Raw genomic sequence first — 19,308 nt, forward strand, 5'->3', positions numbered from 1 at the left:
CTGTCCTCCCGAAAAAAAACTTCTGGCTCCTCCTGTTGCGTCTCCGCCGTGCGCGCCGGAGAAGCTCCTTCACTCAGTCCTTACTGGAGTTCCACAGAGCAGGAGAAAGACAAAACACTCCCCCCCCCCACCCACACACACACACACACACCCCCAAGGATTTTAAATTACAGTCTGTGCTCAGCTTCTGTTCTGTGCAGATTTTCACAGTTTAAAACACAAACTTTGTTTATTGCCTCTTAGAGGTTTCCGTTTTTTTTGTTCCAGTTTTAATTCGACTCTGCGGTTTCTGGACTTCAACCGCGTTGAAATGGAATATGAGGAGTTCCCTAGAGAGAGGCTATCACGATTTTGAGGTAAAAGCATTTATATTTCCTTACAATGATTTGAGCTGAAGTTATTAAATATTTAGGGAGCACTTTGGCTGAAACCACCGCTGCAGCAGAGTGCGTCTCCCCGCTGCAGTTCATCCATCCGTGCGGTGATGGAGGCAGAGAGTCACCCACGAAACTCGAGCCAAACTCGGGATCAGCGCGCCAGCAAATTAAGTTTGACCTCGGACGGATTGTGACTGTCATCTGGGTTTTATTCCAGTTAAAGTTTCATTTTCACAAGAATCGTGAATTCTAGTTTTAAAACGCTAAAAATAATACTAATAATGAAGAAGAGTAAGATAATAATAATAACAATGCGGCATGTGTTAATAACTAAATATTGTTATTGTAGTTATTACACGGGCAGCCGCTCCTCCCTTGAATGAAGATGGACCCCCCCGCCGTGTGCGTCCTCCACACTCTGCTGGTGCTGATGATCTTGCCCCCTGTTGCCTCGGTCCCCTGCCCCCGACCCTGCTCCTGCCCCCAGCCCGCTGAGCTCCACTGCACCTTCCGCTCCCTCATCACCATCCCAGCTGCTATATCCAGAAACGTGGAACGCGTGAATCTGGGGTCAGTCCTTTGTTGCATGCCTTGTTATTTTTGCTCCACTGTCCGTGATTGGATTACACTCTTAACGCAGTATAATAAAGGGGTTTAACGTTTTTGTCATGTCAGTGCCCAGGCTCATGTATTGTTTCTCATGAATGGGTTTAATGTTTATTTTACCGCCCACCTTGGTGTTGTTGTTTCAGGTTCAACAGTATTAATAAGATTACAGACAAATCGCTGGCTGGTCTGAGAAAGCTGGAGCTTCTGATGGTCCATGGGAACGACATCCACAGTCTACCTCATGGAGTGTTCAAAGATCTCACTTCACTGCAGGTACACCGGCTGAACACACCATGAAAATATTACCTGGGAAAGAAAGAATGCATGAATGAATAGTGGCTAACTGAAAGTTAAAATACAACTTAGAACATTAGTGCTATTGTCACCACATTTAAAACAGTGTGTGTCCAGCCCTTTGACTATGGGTCCATTGTGTTTCTTGACTGACCAGGTACAGCGACGCCTTCAATTTTCATTTAAAAAAAAAAAAGGCCCAACAAATTTGCTTCTGTATCCCTAAACTAAAATTCATACAACATTCACACACTGTTTCATGCTCTCTGACTTTCACTGTTGCTATATTAAGTTCATAAAAAAATATGTCTGCATCAGCACATTAAATATCCAAATGTGTGGTTGAAGATCTGTCATCTGTTCAGCATAACGTGCCTCATCTAAGGAAAATGTGGGATCATAATGTCGTCATTACTCATGATGATTTTCTTTCTCCTCGTTGGTTTAGATGTTGAAGATGAGCTACAACAAGCTGAAGGAGATCAACAGACACACCCTTCAGGGTCTCTGGGCCTTGGCCAGGTTACACCTGGACCACAACCGACTGGAATTCATCCACCCAGACGCCTTCCAGGGCCTCACCTCCCTGCGGCTGCTACAGCTGGAAGGCAACCGGCTTCAGCAGCTGCACCCAGCCACCTTCACCACCTTCACCCTGATGGGCCACTTCCACGTCTCCACTCTGAAGCACCTCTATCTGTCAGACAACATGCTGACATCACTGCCCTCCAGGCTGGTGGCGACCATGCCACAGCTGGAGAACCTGTACCTCCATGGGAACTCGTGGCTATGCGACTGCAACATGAGGTGGCTCCATGACTGGGATAAAACTTCTCCAGGTCAGACTTTTAATTTCCACACTGCAATTTGATTTAGACCTTTCTTTACAGAGTTCAATGTTAATGTGTTTTAAGTGCAAGTGCTTCAACAATCTACTTGCCTAAGTCAATTTTTACTTGTCCCTATATAATTATTGGACAAGTAAAAATTGTCATAAACTATGTCTTTACTCTATGCCATTTTCTCGCGAGTATCAGTATTTTCAAGTTTAGTTCCTTTATAGAAAACATTTAAAGTAATAAAGGTTGACCAAAATGCTATACATTGTTGAAACAACAATACAATATATCAGAAGGCTCACTCCTTAGCTACTTCAATAATCAGGTCCGGAAAAAAAGCGTTTTCTTTTTGACCACTTGCCTGATTGGGCAAAAAGTGGCGTTTTTCTTTTCCACACTCTTTCAGCAGGAAGTCCTTATTGTTGAGCCTTTAAAGACTAGTGACCTGATAGATTATCTCCAATTTATTATAGATTGGAACATTCAAAGATGTTAATCCAAGAATACTTCAAGGTCTTATTTGACAGCTTTTGTGGTTTTTGTCTCCAGGTGTCTTGAAATGTAAAAAGGACAGGGCCCTTCCCGGTGGCCAGCTGTGTCCCATGTGCTCCTCTCCCAGGCACCTCCAGAGGAAAGAGCTTCAGGCTCTGGAGAACCTGGTGTGCAGCAGCCCCATCATCAGTTCTCCTCACAGGACTTCCCCACCTGTTGACGTCGAGAGTGAGGTCATGACCCTAGAGGACTTCAGGGAACCATTTGGGAACATCTCTCTTGGCCTGTCCGACGAACATGGGAATGAGGTGGATTTGGAGTGTGGTATTGGCGAGCCAAGAGTGCTCACCAAGATCAACTGGGAGCAGATCAACCAGCTCCAGCTGGCCTCCAACATCACTGTGTCTGTGGATCTTGAATGCCCTGTCGATAGAGAAAAGTATGAACAACTGTGGAGGCTTATCGCATACTACAGTAACGTGCCAGCCCACTTGCAAAAGGGGATTTTGCTCAGAAGTCAGCCTAATCCAATCTATGTGTACAGACAGGACTCTGAGAAGGATGCCCAGTACTACACAGGTGTTAAAGTTAATATGATGGCCCAGCCGGCATGGCTGATGCAGACATCTGCAAACCTTCAGCTGAACAGACTTCAATCATCAGCCAAGATGGTAAAATTGATCCTGAGCACGGACTTCTCAGAGACAGTTGAGACAGAGCTCGTGCGGAGAGACAGGAGGACATGGGTCATGATTGAGTCAATAAACACGACCAGCACAGTGTTGAGTGCTATCCTGGGAAATTCAAGTCAAATGTACTGCAACGTGCAAAGTTCTGGCCAACCAGTCATCCACTGGATTTTGCCAGACGGCTCTAAGGTGGAGGCACCATACAGCAGTCCAGACAACAGGGTGTCTCTGTCCAGCGATGGACGGCTGGTCATTAAAGCTGTCAGCCACGCAGACACTGGAATTTATTACTGTATTGCCAAGGTTGATGGAGACCTTGCTGTCATGCCATTCCATCTGACAGTGCAGGAATCCTCTAGCCCTCCCCCAGGGGAGGACGCCTCAATTACACCTATCGAGGGATTTGCTGGCAACCCCATTTCCTTGCCTTGCACAGCATCTGGTTCTCCTGATGCTGAAATTAACTGGATTCTACCGAACAGCAACATAGTTAGTTTCCAAGCTAACTCCTCTAGAGCTTTGGTTTATTACAATGGCACACTACATATCCCAGAGACTCAGCTATTGGACAGTGGTTATTATAAATGCATCGCCATTAATCCTCATGGTGTGGATACACTGTCTACAAAAATCACTTTTGTCCGACGCAAAGGGCTCATAAGGCCTTTGAGGAAGTTGCCAACAAGACCTCAGTCAGTGTCAGGGGTGAACACTCAGATTAAAGTCCCCACAGATGATGCAGAGGAGGCATCAGGGGACATTGAGGATGCTCAGGTGGGGGCTCCAATGAGCCGCTTGGATCCTTTGAGGAAGAGAATTCCAGGAAGTGTGGCCCCTGGCAGGAGGGGCGTCCATCCATCGAGGAATAGATGGCGGAGGCCGCCGGTGCTTCAAAAACCAACAGGATCACATGTTGAAGACAGGAAGAACACAGTTGACAGCAGGAGGAAGATTAATATGTCAAAGAGTAAAATAGACCCAGAGAAATGGGCTGATATTTTGGCTAAGATAAGGGATCGAAATGTTCAGAATACCGTGACACCACTCCCAGTTCAGCATCCAACAGAGAGGAAACAGACAGAGAAAGCAACACAGTCACAAGTTACTATTGAGGGATCTTCAGATGGCATGACTGTGCAGGGTCAGGATTACTTTACAACACCACTCACTCCAACACAATATAGGCAAATGAAAACGAATAAACATACAGAAGGTCAAGGCACATATTTGACATTGAACAGTTACACCACACATAATACACGCGATATGACATCAAACAGTCAGCACACACAAAGCATCCATGCTGCAGCAGATACAACACAGACTGTAGACAATGCACAGCACACAGTCCAAGAAACAAATTTGGATATACACACAACTTCAAACAGTGTATTCCTCCCACAGCAGACCACATCTGTTCCCCTCCACGATGTCACTTTCTGGCAGGCCAACACAAACACTGCAAGCAGCAGCACTACATTTTCTCTAAAAGAAAACCAAAGCACAAATACAGATGTTAATGGAGTCAAAACAGCTGATGCATCCAAGGCATCAGAGAGAAGAGAGAATATAGACAGACCGAATGTTGGTACCAACTCTATTAATGACAGAGAACTATCTTCAAGGGGAAGTCAAATTATCCCTTCGGTCAACCTCAATGAACTAGAAACAAGCCAAGAGGAAAATGGAAAATATCTTAGTGTGACTGCCACAACATCACAGTTGCATACTCATCCAAAGGTTACAACACTTGATGATTTGCAATCTCAAGCAATGCTCACACAAGTACCTCCAACAACTACACTAGTACCCACAAGAAGGACCCCCTCCACAAGAAGGAGGGGGTCTGAAGGACGATTCCCCCCGCGCATTCGACAACCTAACTCCAGGAGAAGGAATGGGGATCGTCGGAGAAATCCAAATAAAAGGAAACAAAAGGTGACTAAACCCACCCAGTTTATTGCCACCACGCCTGCAAATGCTCCCCTAGCAACACTCAGGACCACTGCTTCCACACAGCTAAAAATAGACCCATTAGAAGTTAAAACAGCCAATTTCAATACCACTGTTCCATTCAGCGGCAGCCAAGCAGCGTCATCAGGCATACTGAGTCATGAAGAAAGCGCAGTCTTAGGGCATGACGATGAGGCAGCCAGAAAACTCTCCTCCCCTCCAGCTTCTCCCTCCGAAACAAACGACAGCCATCAACCCACAGCCAAACCACTATTCAAAACCACATCAGCGGCACCATCATTTCCAACAGCCTCTCCAGAAGTAGGTCACGGAAAGACAAGTTCTCAAACAACCCTGAAAATCTCAGAAAGTGCGTCTCCTCCTGAGCTCTTGGATATGATCACATCAGTCACTCAGCAGAGGTTTACGGGCAGCCCTCTTCCACCTGTTAAACCCTTAGAGGAGACACAACAGGTTAGCGCTACAATAGACCTTGGACCTATGCCACACTCTGGGGATTTTCACACTCTAACGCAATTGCTAACAGATGTCGGGCAGAATGAATCAGACTATCAATACACACCCACAGAAAAAGGTGACAGAATGCTTTTGAAAGACACTGACATTCATATTTCACTGCCGCCATCCCCATTTGCCTCAGCTGCTTCCTTGATCGAGCATGAAATCAAGACAACCTCTGGACACACTTCAAGTGGCTTGATTACGACACTGAGCGTGCCTCTTGAGGGTGATTTGGACACAGAAGAGGTTACCACAAAGAAACCTACACTACCTGAAAGACCTGCCAACTTTGATGCTCCTTTGACAAGTATCATCAGAACAACAACTGTCTCTGCTACTTCATCAAGGCCTGATGCTGTGATCCCATCTAGAGTGGCGTCACATGTCACATTACCCAAAACATCATCCACAGAAGCCAAAATTGGCCCTTCATTTAGGGCTATCACTCAGGAGGCTCCCAAGATCAACATAATTTCAGAGAACTACGGTCAAGACCAACAAACACAACCCATCATCACATCAGAGTCTAGGAGAACATCAGACTTTCGTCCTGCAACCCAGTCAACTGACAACAAGCTGGCTCTATTTATTAGTACAAATTCAACTTCCCCAGCCCTAAAATTGACCAGCAGGCAGTCAATCGAACCGACTGCCACGCCAGCCCCAACAATTGCTGCAATTCCAACCGATCCATTCAGAGAGGGACTTCCAACAAGCACTCAGGATGTGACCAAAAGGCACCAGCTCCCTGGAAAAGGATCTATTCCAAGAGGGAAGCCAAGAATAACTAACAGCAATTTCCAGACTTTCACTGTGGATGCTGAAACAGATGCTCAGCTTCCCTGTGGGGCTGAGGGTGATCCAATGCCCTTCCTGTCATGGACTAAAGTTGCTAGTGGTATGTATGACTTAACCTCCTAAAAACTCAGTATTTTATGTACATCAGGTCAAACTTCTTTACAAACACTACGGGAAATAGAAAAAAAAGATTAAACCAGTGTAATCACATAGTTTGTAAGAGCCCAGAATATGTTGCTTTATTTAAGTTTCTAATATGCACTAAGTAATGTAAATTATTAATCATCATTATTGTTAGTAGTAATAATAGTAATAATTATAATAATAATACAGAGTCAAATTAGATAAAAGTGCAGACATCTTATTGTTTTTCAATATGGTTAGAGATTCATCATCAGTGAAGATGTGTTTTCAATATGTACAGTACAGCACATTGCTCACACATGATCTCCAAAATGGATGAGGATGAGAATGATAAAATGTGACACCACAACAACTTTTCATTTTTTGTTCCAAGACCCTTTGTTAAAAATTAGAGGAAGCCGGCTTTATGCTTTATCTGCTTTATGCAGATGTGTAAAGGGTTGACTTGTTTTTCGAGCCAGCTTTATGTGGTCATTTGAGGAACTGCAGGTTTTGGCATTGCCGTGCTTCATTTCTCAGCAGCAGAGGTTGCCTCTTTGTACCATGTTTGTTATAGATCTGGAAAAAGATAACAATTTCCAATATTATTTTTTAAAAAGGTGGTGATGAAATAAACTATGTTTAAGATAAGATCAATTAAAATACTACTATTAAGGTTCGGGAAAGATCATGTTTATCTTTTAAAAAAAACACCCATCCGCCTATCTCCTTTTTACTAAAAGACACTCTGCCCTGGCACTGGACATATATTGTGTGACCAGTGGAATCATTCAATATGAACATAATTTCAAGGAGAACTGGGTTGATCAAAAATAATTATATATGTTAGTTCAATTCACTCACATTTTAATGGTACTTCAATATCTTTTCACAAATAAAGTGGAGGGCGCACTCCCTGATAATGAAGCCATCTAATGTGTATTCATTGGGATGAACAAAGCCTTTCTACCAGTCGAAATGAAGTATCCCCTTGAACATTTATTTGTAAGAAATGGCACCCACACAAATGTATTGTGTACTACACCCATTTCATCTACCCTATATTGTTTTTGTCTTTTTAACATCAAATAATTATTCACCTTATATTTATATGTCTGAGCGAACACTGTCTTTTTTACAATTGCTGTCTTTCCATTCATGCAGGGGCGAGCATTGCTCAGAACACCAGGGTCCAGAGGTTTGAGGTCCATCCAAATGGTACATTAATCATCAGAAACACACATCCCTTGGACGGGGGCCAGTACCTTTGCACAGTCCAGAACCAGTACGGCACAGACAAGTTAGTAGTCAACCTTGTGGTCCTGTCTCAGCATCCGCGGATCCTCCAGCCTCGGCACAGAGACATCCCTGTGCACCTCGGTGACAAAGTCAAGTTGGAGTGTAAAGTGGAGGGTCACCCTGTGCCTCGAGTCACATGGGTGCTGCCTAACCATGTCCACGTGGCTGCTGCCCCACTTGGTGTTGCCCCTCAGCAGCATGTGGCCGTCTTTAGTAACGGAACACTCCAGATCAGCCAGGCCACTTACTCAGACAGGGGGATTTATAAGTGCATTGGCAGCAGTGCAGCTGGGGCCGACTCAGTCTCAGTCCGCCTTTATGTCTCCATGTTGCCACCTGTGATTCAGCAGGCACAACATGAGAACACCACCCTCCCAGAGGGCAGCCCCGCCTACATCCACTGCACTGCAACAGGGGCCCCTCAGCCAGTAATCACCTGGATCACACCTGATGGAGTGCAGCTCACTGCTTCCCAATTTGTTACTGGACGCAACCTCATTGTCTTTCCCAATGGCACCCTGTACATACGGGGATTGGGCCAGGGAAACGTTGGGAGATATGAGTGTTCAGCCAGTAACGCGGTGGCATCCAGCAAGAGATCAGTGATCTTGAGCACAAGAAGGAATCTGAACTCTGCCAAGGCCAGTATCACCTTGTCGTCCCCCCAGAGAACAAATGTGATCTATGGGGGGAGGCTGATGCTCAACTGTGTGGCAACAGGAGGGCCGGAGCCCCGGATCATCTGGAGGACACCCTCTAAGAAGCTGGTGGATGCTCAGTACAGGTAACAAATGTACATGCAAAATAATCCTTTTTCTAGAGCAATACATGTTTAAATATATGCATACATTTAATGTCCTCCTGAATGCTATTGTTTCTATTATCTTTGCAGTTTTGACCCCAGGATAAAGGTCTTCCCCAATGGCACTATCACCATTCATTCTGTGACCGACAAGGACAGTGGTGACTACCTGTGTGTGGCACGTAACAAGATGGGTGATGACTACGTTCGGCTGCGGGTCGACGTGTTGACCAGACCGGCCAAGATCGAGCAGAAGCAGCAGAGATCCAATCAGGAGGTGGTGTACGGTGGGGACCTGAAGGTGGACTGTGTGGCATCTGGTGTCCCCAACCCAGAGATCAGCTGGGCACTGCCGGATGGCAGCATGGTCAACCCGGTCAAACAAAGAGATGGTGTCAGCGGGGGACGCAGTCGCAGGTATAAGCTGCTTCATAGTGACTCTCAGAATTAACTTTCACTTCTAAAATATACCTCCATTGGTCCATTCAGAGGTGCTGAATCAACTGAAAGAACTGTTAACAGGTTGTGGTTTTGGTGACATGAATGATTAAAAAAGACTTTATGAGAAGAAAAAGGATGTTTGAGAAGTTCTGAATTAGTTGTAAGTTGGTTATTACAGCCATCTCTTCAAAACTTTCCAAAAAAGCTTTAATGGGGTAAAGAATGTAAGAAACATCAGGAAGCGTTACAGAGGAGGGTCCATTTAGACTTAATAGTAAAGCAGGGTCGTCCTTAAATCAGAGGAGCATTGGTTCGATCCCGGCTCCGCTATTCCCTGTCGATGTGTCCTTGGGCAAGACACTTAATCCGTGTATGAATGGTTAGTTAGAGTCCTGCTGGGCAGGTGGCACCTTGCATGGTAGCCGCTGCCATCAGTGTATGAGTGGGTGAATGATGATATGTAGTGTTAAAGCGCTTTGAGTGGTCAGAAGACTAGAAAAGTGCTAAACAACCAATAAACAACAGAATAAAATAACAGTAAAGTACTGTAAATCCAAAATGTTGGATTATTGCACAAATTAAGCTCTGTGGCAAACAAACGTTTATGATACTTTTGTTGAGGCATAAATGCAATGGCCAGATGTAAAAGATGAATGATAGGCTTTGACTTCAAGACAAGACACATTTTTGCAGCACTCTGTTTGCTAATCTGTAAACCAGATTTGAAGAGGGCCCATTCACTGGACCTTTTCAGGAGCCCAGCCATTTCTGTGGACTGGCCTGCATAAAAGTAATCAATTAAGACATGTAAAGGTTAATTAGAAATGTACATAATGTCCATATAACTAATTGGAAAATATTCCGTGACTCTGCTACTGTGGCAGCTCACCACCTTAAGATTGATGACTCTTTACACTTCCACAGAAAATTACTTCAAGAACCAATTTTGGCATGTGCTGTTACAATACAAACACTCCTTTGTATTTCAACTGGATTTCCTGGTTTCCTGCCATGATACATGCAACATACTGTAGATACTTATTTTCAGTCTATCAAGGCTGGACAACCAAACACATTGTTTTCTGACACATAATAGCTGACTGAATACAGAAAAAGGCTCACAGAGTATCAAATAGTACCTTTGTTGTCAACTGTCTCAAAAAAGCCTTGGAAATAAATACAGAATCTGCGTTCCTGGTACAGTATGGAAAGAACTTCACAACCAGCTTTCATTACGTGCACATACAGTTCCTGACAAAGGATTTTTTTTTTATTTGTGCTGAGTATTTCTTTAGTAAGAAAAGTTGTACATGGAAAAAGTAAGTTACAATAGGTGATGTCCAAATTTTCATAATTGCATTAATTCATAAATGTTCTACTAAATTTACATGAATGCATTTAACTCTCAACTGATAGCTACAGTCATAATAGTGTAAAAATCAATATGTCCCTTCTCCCCTTCCCTCTCTCAACTGTATGTAGGTATGTGGTGTTTGACAATGGAACGCTGTTCTTCAACCATGTCGGCATGCCAGAGGAAGGTGATTACACCTGCTACGCTGAGAACCAACTTGGCAAAGATGAGATGAAGGTTAGAGTCAAAGTCAAGGCTGCAACTTCCCCTCCACAAATCCAGGATAAAAACCAAAAGTTCGTCAGGGTTTTCTATGGTGAGACAGTCACACTGAGATGCAATGCCAAAGGGGAACCAACGCCAACCATCACATGGATATCCCCTACAAATAGAGTGATCTCCCCTGCATTAGACAAATACCAGGTCCTGGATGATGGGACACTGGTGGTTCAAAAGGTCCAGCGTTTTGATGGAGGTAACTACACCTGCATGTCCAGGAACAATGCAGGCCAAGACCATAAAGTCATTAGGCTGGAGGTCCAAGTAACATCTCCAATGATCAACGGCATAAGAGGAACTGCCAACGCCATCAAGGTGGCCGCAGTCCAGGATCAGCGGAAGCTGGTGGACTGTGTGGCAAAGGGAACTCCCACCCCTCGCATCATGTGGGTACTACCAGGAAATGTGATCCTACCTGCACCATACCACAGCAACAGAATGACAGTTCACCAAAATGGTACCTTGGAAATCCGTTCAGCCAAGAGGACAGACTCGGGGCAACTGGCTTGTATCGCTCGTAATGAAGGAGGAGAGGTCAAGCTTGTGGTCAACTTGGATGTGAAAGAGATTGTTGAGAGTCCACAAATTAGAGGTTCCAAAACAGATAGCCTTTCACTGACTGTGGGGAATACAATGACTTTGAATTGCTCTTTTGAGGGCTCAACACTTCCTCACCTTATTTGGATCTTACCCAACGGCACACCATTGCATAGCGGTGCTCGGTTCTCTAAGTTTTTCCACAAGCCCGATGGCTCTTTGATCATCAGCAACCCCTCTGTTTCTGAAACCGGTATGTACCGCTGTCTTGGGCGTAATTCCCAAGGGCTTGTGGAGCGTACGATCACATTGTCCCCGGGGAGAAAGCCAGAGATTAACAACAGATATAACTCTCCTGTCAGCGTTGTGAATGGGGAAAGACTTTTGCTTCATTGTCTAACCAGTGGCGAACCTCTCAGACTAACATGGACGATACCCAGTGGGGTGGTCCTCAACAGGCCACAGAGAGCTGGACGATATGCTGTTCTACCTAATGGGACACTTGCCATCCAACAAGTATCAGTCTATGATCGGGGTTCCTACGTGTGCAGGGCGGCAAATGAGTATGGCAGCTCTCAGCTTTCTGCATCAGTAATTGTGATTGCATACCCACCTCGAATTACAAATGGCCCTCCCCCTGTGGTTTACGCTAAACATGGAGTTGCTGTCCAGTTAAACTGCGTAGCAACTGGGATCCCAAGAGTGGAGGTAGCATGGGAAACCCCTGATAAAACCCGCTTGGCTGTCAGTGCGCAGCCACGCCTTTTTGGGAACAAGTACCTCCATCCACAAGGTTCCCTCATCATCCAGAACCCGACGCAAAGAGATGCTGGCGTCTATCGATGCACAGCTAGGAATGCCATAGGCATCGACTCTAAAGCTACCATTCTCCAAGTGTTTTGAAGAATTTCACTTCATAATGGCCCACTGCCATACTGTATGCCCAAGCAACTGCCTAGATACAAGTTTTTTATGATCATAATGTTGTAAAAACTGCTGCCACAATGATGAAATATTGAGTTGATTAAAACCTGCAGTTGTGCTGTTTAGAGGCAAAACGTTGATGGTATTTTGCAGCACCACAGTTTACCCTTTACATATATTTTTGTATAATCCCCATCACTGGGAATTATCAAGGGCCTCCCATTTTGAGCAATGTTTGCTAAAGAAATGTTAATCATGTGGGTAAGCAGACTACAATAATGTTTTTTGCGTTGCATAATTTTTACAGTTATTGCTCATAGACAGTTGCTGTTGTTGTTCTTTTGGATACCAGTTGTTGTGCTTTGCAGTTTAGCTTCAGGCTAATGACTTGTATAGTCCCTTTGTGCAGTCTATTACCCTTTACTGAATGATTTACCTTTTACGAGTGATAATTAATATTCATTCTATAAGGGGATGGCACAGATGAATAGTTGTAGTTACCTGATTGGTTCTACACAGGCCAAGCACCATAATAAAACCAAAATTAATTAAAATATGTTGACACATTCCTTAACGTCTATATATTTGAAATCACTCAGGGAAATGGGACAAAGAGTAAAAAACAAGTGTCTCTATATTCCTACCATACTAGGACAAAAATACCAACAATCACGTTAAGACTACTGCTGTCCTCTACACAGTAGTCCTACGACTACTCTATGAAATATACATAGGTCAGTGACTAAATGGGAAAACACCACATAATATTGAACAAATTAGTCATTTTAGACTGAAGTAACAAACTGTATAATGACATCAGAATCTGCCTCTATAAGCTTCTTTTAAGTATTTCACATTAAAGCAATTGATCCATTGATCCTGAACAAAGAGTCTCAGGAGCAAATGTACCTTTGCTTCGATGACATAGTACAGTTGCTTCTGAGATTGACAGAATAATTGCGTAACTTATATAACACATTTTCTAACTAGGAAATATTGTTTAACTTAATTACAGAATTGTATGTTCCGAGTAAGATTTCTTAAGGCAGATGATTTGTATTTTTTACTCCAAAGACATCAGTTGGTATCCAATGCTTTTCATAAATGTTTATTTTAAGTAGTTACTGTGTTTTCATAACTGCACATATTACAATAACTGATTGTTTCTGCTCTTAGCAGTGTGCACCATCTTTGAATCTGCTTCTGAAAAATGCTGATCATGGTTATATGTCCTCATTTGTAAATTATTTGTCTTTGACAGACCGTGGTGCAGAGCAATTTTCCCATATTTTATTAAAACATCACCTGTTTCTACGAAGCTCAGAGTTGAAAATGAAACTTTTTATTAGTAAGGCAGGGAAAGCAAAAGATTGGAAAATGATGACTCAAGAATGTTTGCCACTGTACCATAAATGACATAACTGAGCCCCATAACTGACAATATTTTTTTATTTAACTTTGAAATGGTAGTATTGACCACCAACGTTTCAGGAAACATACAGACGTGTGTGACTTTATATACTTTTTTGTAACAGAATTATTCAAAAGTTGAATGTAGTTTTTGTTCAGCTGTCCTTAGAAAGCAGAGCACAGATCTGAGAGAATACTCAATTTAGCATGTTGGATGAAGGAAGTAGGTCACCATTATTCTCGAAGACTAGAAACTTGCAATAATGGCTCAGGGAATACAGCTGCAGTCTCATCTTCCAGAAAGAAGAAACATCTGGAGCCATGAGGAAATCCCCCATTAGTTCAGCAGATTCGGCCTGAAAGAATTACACTTTGACAAATTTACAGGGTGAAAGAACCAAATTGCATTTACTCTTTTTCCTGCAACAAAGTTGATTTACGCGAAAATGTCCTGATAAAATGTGAGAATGGAACAAAAGAAAGAAGTTAAATCAGCAGCTGCAGCAGGAAAAAATGCTGCTGATGTGTCTGTGGCTGCAGGAGGGCAGAGCTCCAGAGAGAAGGCTCTCAGGAAAAGACGGTGTGTGCACCCTAATTAATCACTGGTTTATTGCACCATCCAGCGAGCATGCTAGATCCAAATCAAACAAACCCAATAGTGCATACTGGGTCTGGCTATGTTAAAATCATAGACTATAAAAGAAGGGGACAAATTGGTCTGCACACTACCGTTTTAAAGCCTTGAATTTGGCATTTTGTCCGTCAACATCTTGTTGTTTTTGGAACAGAGGTGACCATATTTGGAAGTAAGGGAGAAGTTTGGGAAAAGCAAGGCCTGGCAGGGCCAGGTATTGTCAGCCTAACAAACGTTAAGTTACCAACTAACAGTAGCGCTAGCTTGGTTAGCACAGTGCATCCACAATTCACTTTAACTGTTGTATTAATTGAGATTCTAATTTTGGCTCGACAAAATGTTACAATTAACTTTCATGAATTGAAAACACACTAATTGTGACGTTACCGATCCTAAGTAGTCAGCAATCAAAGAAAGCTGCCTCTGCCATGCATACGTGAATATTTACTAACGATACACGTATTCGTATTGAACCGCTCGGTACGCATTACGAACCGAACAATACGTCTGAATAATATTAAATTGCTTTTGAAAAAAAATATATAGCTGAAATTGGTGGAGCGCTCAAACATGGCAACCCACCCGACGTAACGTGATGTCCTTCCCTGATTCGCCACGCTCCTATCACGTGACCGAATGTTCACGAACAACAACAGCCTTGATTACAGATCGACTACCGGGTTAATTCAGCATGATCAAGTGAGTACAGGCGTTGCTGACCGTGTTGTCTTTACTAGCAGCTGTTGTTCAGTTAAAGTCTGCATGTCTGCGGAGGAAGCAGCTGTTGATGGAGGTGTTATCAGACCTACGGAGCGGCCGTCTGAAGCGGCTTTAGAGAGGACGGACACAAAACGGAGGACTTTCCTTTTCTTATTAATGTTTAATTTGTTCTGTACAACTATGTACAAGAAGTTAACAACCATAAACTATAAAGGAATTATATTTATATTACTAATATATTATTATATTACATGGATTGCTTTTATTCTTACTATATATATATATATATATATATATATATATATATATATATATATAATTTTATTAATTATAATTATATTACATGGATTGCTCTCAGAGACAGAGACTTCAGACTTCAGCAGAGCAACGAGTGAGAGACGAGTGTTGACCACATTTATGGACCATAATCTAGTAAACCTTTGTGTGTAAGTGTGAATATTAAAGTAGCACTGTAGCTAAGTCTGAAAAATAAAACTTCTAAAACTTTCCATGAACTGTGTCTGTTTTGAGTTTATAGAGGAAGATTTTAGAGAACATCTTAAGTATCAAACACAACCTTTCATTCTTAAAGACTACCTGAGAGTCTCACCAGAGAGGATTTGGCATTTCTGCTTTTTTGCTGTACTGAAAACGTACCGAAACGTGGCCCCACTGTATCGTATCGAACCGAACCGAGAGTTTTGTGAAGCGTTACACCCCTAATATTTACTGTTGCAACAAGTGAAAACTGACGTTGGTACATATTAGCCATCTTAGCATAATGAACATCATGCTGTATTGAAGAAGACTTGAAACTAGAGATTGAGACCATAAACTCATGTTTACAATGTTTACTGAGGGAATAAATCAAGAGAGAAGTAGAGTCATTTTAGACTAGACTTCTATACGACCAGAGGAGTCGCCCCCTGATGGACACTAGAGAGAATGCAAGTTTAAATGACTTTCACATAGTGGGACAGACAGACTAAGTGGACTGGTTATATTATGCTTTGGGAATAGTCCAGCAGAGAAGTATGAACGTTACTTTTACTTAAGTAAAGTATTCTCAGGCTCCTTCCATCTCTGGAGATGTCCGTGTCCATTAACCATCACAGTCAGGGGGTTCAATCACTCCCACCCAAACCCTCTTTAGTTTTCTTCTTGCTGATGAAATCAACATTTTCCACTCTGAGAACTGATTGGGCTGCAGTGATGCATGTTGTCCTCCAGCTAAACCAGATAGCTCACAGCGCTCCACTGGGATGTCTCTGTGTTATGAAGAGCTGTCTGTTTGTGACCCAGAACCTGCTTGGATACAGTTTGGAAAAGCTCACATCTTGTGCCCACCTGTTTTCCTTTACGTGTGTCTGTAGTTTGCTCTCATTACTGAAGGAGACGGTCATCACCATTGAGTAATGCCACGCTTACGGATGTTTACGCCGCTCATGCACAGTTACCTTCCTGTGCTTATCTGCTCTGACTTCAGATGGTCTATTAAGGAAATTGACATCACAGTAAATGGTAAAAAGAAGTCCCTGTTTAAGGGCTCATCATGGCATATATTCTGCTGAGATGCAACAAAATGAAGAGAGGCTTCAGTGAGGGAACCTACTCTGATCCGTGAATGATTGGTTTTTCACATGGTGCTGTAGCTGATTGACGAATCAAAGACAGTACGAGGGAGCTCTGGCTGTGGAGAATTTGTGTCCTACAGCAACACCCAATGCATCTGCACATCAAGGCACTTCATGTCTGAGCAACAGAGACACTGAATTTGAAGAAAAGTTGAAAGGACTGCTCCATCAGAAGGCATTGGCTTCTTTCTTCAGTGACTGAGAACACGGTGTGGGTTCCTTGGTAAAGAAACAGCACTGAGCTAACACCTTTCTTCCTCGGTGGCTGCTGTGATGTTGACGACATTTTCATCAGTCTCAGATTTAGCGCTTTAAGTATGCACGTGTGATTTAGTGCTTGTTTTTGACACGAGGGCTGAGCTGTCTTCCCAAATGCTCGCGTTCATGGTAAATCACATGATCATCAATGTCAGTAAATAAAAGCTAAATTGAAAAGAGGTGACACAGAATGGTGTGGCCTTGATGGTAATTTGTGGTCGGCTGCGTAAATCTGCCAGACTGCTAAAAGTTCAATCTACTAACATTCTAGAAGTGTTTTTTCTGAATACAGTGCAGGAGTGACGGACTCTGCCACTTACGTGCAAACTAAAGGAAATTACATATTAGTAAATATGAATGTAATCACTGAATGAAGCGTCCCTGAACCCCAAATTGCCTCTGAAGACATCGGTGTGTGTGAATAAGCATTCACTTTAGATTCTGATATGGTATGGTACATATTGCAGCATTTGGCCATCAGTGTTTGAATGGATGTGAATGGATGAATGTTGACAAGAGGTCTACAAGCGCTTTGAGTGGTCAGAAGACTAGGAGGCAAAAAAAAAGTTACTCTCGTGTGATTTCCTACAAAAGCCAGCAACACGTGTCTTCAGTCTTCACAGGAAGCAACTTTGTTGGGTTTAGGCAACAGAACTACTTAGTTTGGTTTTGGAAAAGATCGTTGTTTGGGGTAATTTAATTTAACTTTTGGTAGTGCCATCACTGTATTACACAAGTTACATGACAAATATGTCAATGTCGCTTCCTTTCATCCCCCGCGCTTTCACGTGGGGGATGAACAGCGGTCTCCTGGGTGGGAGATCCATCTTTGTTGGACCCATCCACTGCAAATCCCATCAAGATAATGTTTATTAGTCCCTTAGAATTCCAACCCCACGGTTTGTTTCCTGCATGTTAATATCAACAAACTCTACTGTTTTGTTTCTACAGTTTAACAAATACTTTCCCAAATATTCTCGGAGGTTCCAGCAGCTGTGTATTAACTTTTGGACCTTTGGATCATCTCCCACTCAGGGAATTAGAGTGTAAGTCTACGGCAGATGTGGACATGTCTGTAGGCCAACATGCGGCTGTTTCATTTATTCTGCTTGGGTTAGGAAGGATTCACAGATTCGGTTTGTAATTTACAAGTTCTGGACCCCGGCAGCAGAAACAACAACTGTGAAATCCTCTTTTACGAGCTCTCTGAAAAATGTATCTTAGTCAGTCATGAGGTAAGAAATGGACCTTCAATGTTCCAGATGATGCATCTGTCCATTAAATAGAGTGCTTACCGGTCTAATTGTGGGGAACTGGTTTGGTTTGTGGCCCAGTTTCAACCAGCAGCCTTGCGACTGCAAGGACAAACTCCACCCAGCTGCTCCGCCCCAGCAGGGGCCTTGAAATGAGCACAGACCAGAAACCCCTCCACAGCTGACTGTCATTACTCTTGCAATCTCCAATTAGCCTGATCGCAGAAATTGTGGTTCATTAGAATTCGAAGCCGCCGGTTGAACCGCTGATCAAATTAGCTGAGCGGCTTTGAGCATGAATCAAAACAGTCATGTGACGGCTCCCACACAAGATGAGCGGAGGAGGCGGTTCAAAGCTGTTAACCCCAAAACATATGGAGGTGCTTAGGATTCTCCGACAGCTCACATTTCGCTCTCGTCCGCACTGTGTATGCGGAGGCAGACACAGCATGGTTTTAATAACAGCTGGTGCTGACTCGCATGGACGTCTAGCCTACACCTGCACACACACACACACATTATCTCCTTTCGTTTCCTCTATCCGCTCTCACACACACACAGACTCATTCACAATCCTCACCGAAGCACAAGCACTCCATCAAGCAGAGAGCTGTGTACTCATCAAGCAACTGAGGAGTTCCAGATGGGGACATTATCAGGACTATTTGTTCATCTAAACACAATAAAAGAGGTGAGAGAGGCGAAAACACTTTGGTTGAAAATGACGAATAAACAGGGGAAGGGGGAGAGGTGGGGAACAGAAACCAGGCGCTTCACCAATCTAGACCAAACAGTGCCCGGAGCTCCTGCTCACATCATCAGGCATGGCTTTCACTTTCATCCTCCTCATTGATGTGCCCCACAAAGGTGGCTTTTTCTTGGAAGCACATATGGGTGTCAGTCCCACACTGTCAAAGCAAATAGACTGGGTCAGAGTGGTGAAATTCTTTGTGGGGTCAGTGTGGTGTCAGCGCTGGTTACGTAAGAGAGGCTGAAGGCTCTCACTGAGTTATGTATCAAACAAACAGCAGATTCTTTTTACCGTGAAGTTGAAACATCTCTGTAAA

The 19,308-nt window shown here is 43.3% G+C and overlaps 1 protein-coding gene across 1 annotated transcript; it reads left to right on the plus strand.

Moving 5' to 3' along the window:
* The first annotated feature begins 273 nt into the window (after positions 1–273).
* Positions 274–13,758, plus strand: mxra5a (matrix-remodelling associated 5a). Its single transcript, XM_068719641.1, has 8 exons — positions 274–356; positions 727–947; positions 1,130–1,259; positions 1,729–2,119; positions 2,669–6,673; positions 7,861–8,779; positions 8,888–9,214; positions 10,721–13,758. The coding sequence occupies exons 2-8, from the start codon at positions 757–759 to the stop codon at positions 12,309–12,311; spliced, it is 7,554 nt and encodes a 2,517-aa protein (XP_068575742.1). The 5' UTR covers positions 274–356; positions 727–756; the 3' UTR covers positions 12,312–13,758.
* Positions 13,759–19,308: the final 5,550 nt, after the last annotated feature.

Source organism: Cebidichthys violaceus, unplaced genomic scaffold (genome assembly GCF_023349555.1).
Source record: "Cebidichthys violaceus isolate CVI_PGR_0920_01 unplaced genomic scaffold, fCebVio1.0.p SCAF_24, whole genome shotgun sequence".
Lineage (NCBI taxonomy): Eukaryota > Metazoa > Chordata > Actinopteri > Perciformes > Stichaeidae > Cebidichthys > Cebidichthys violaceus.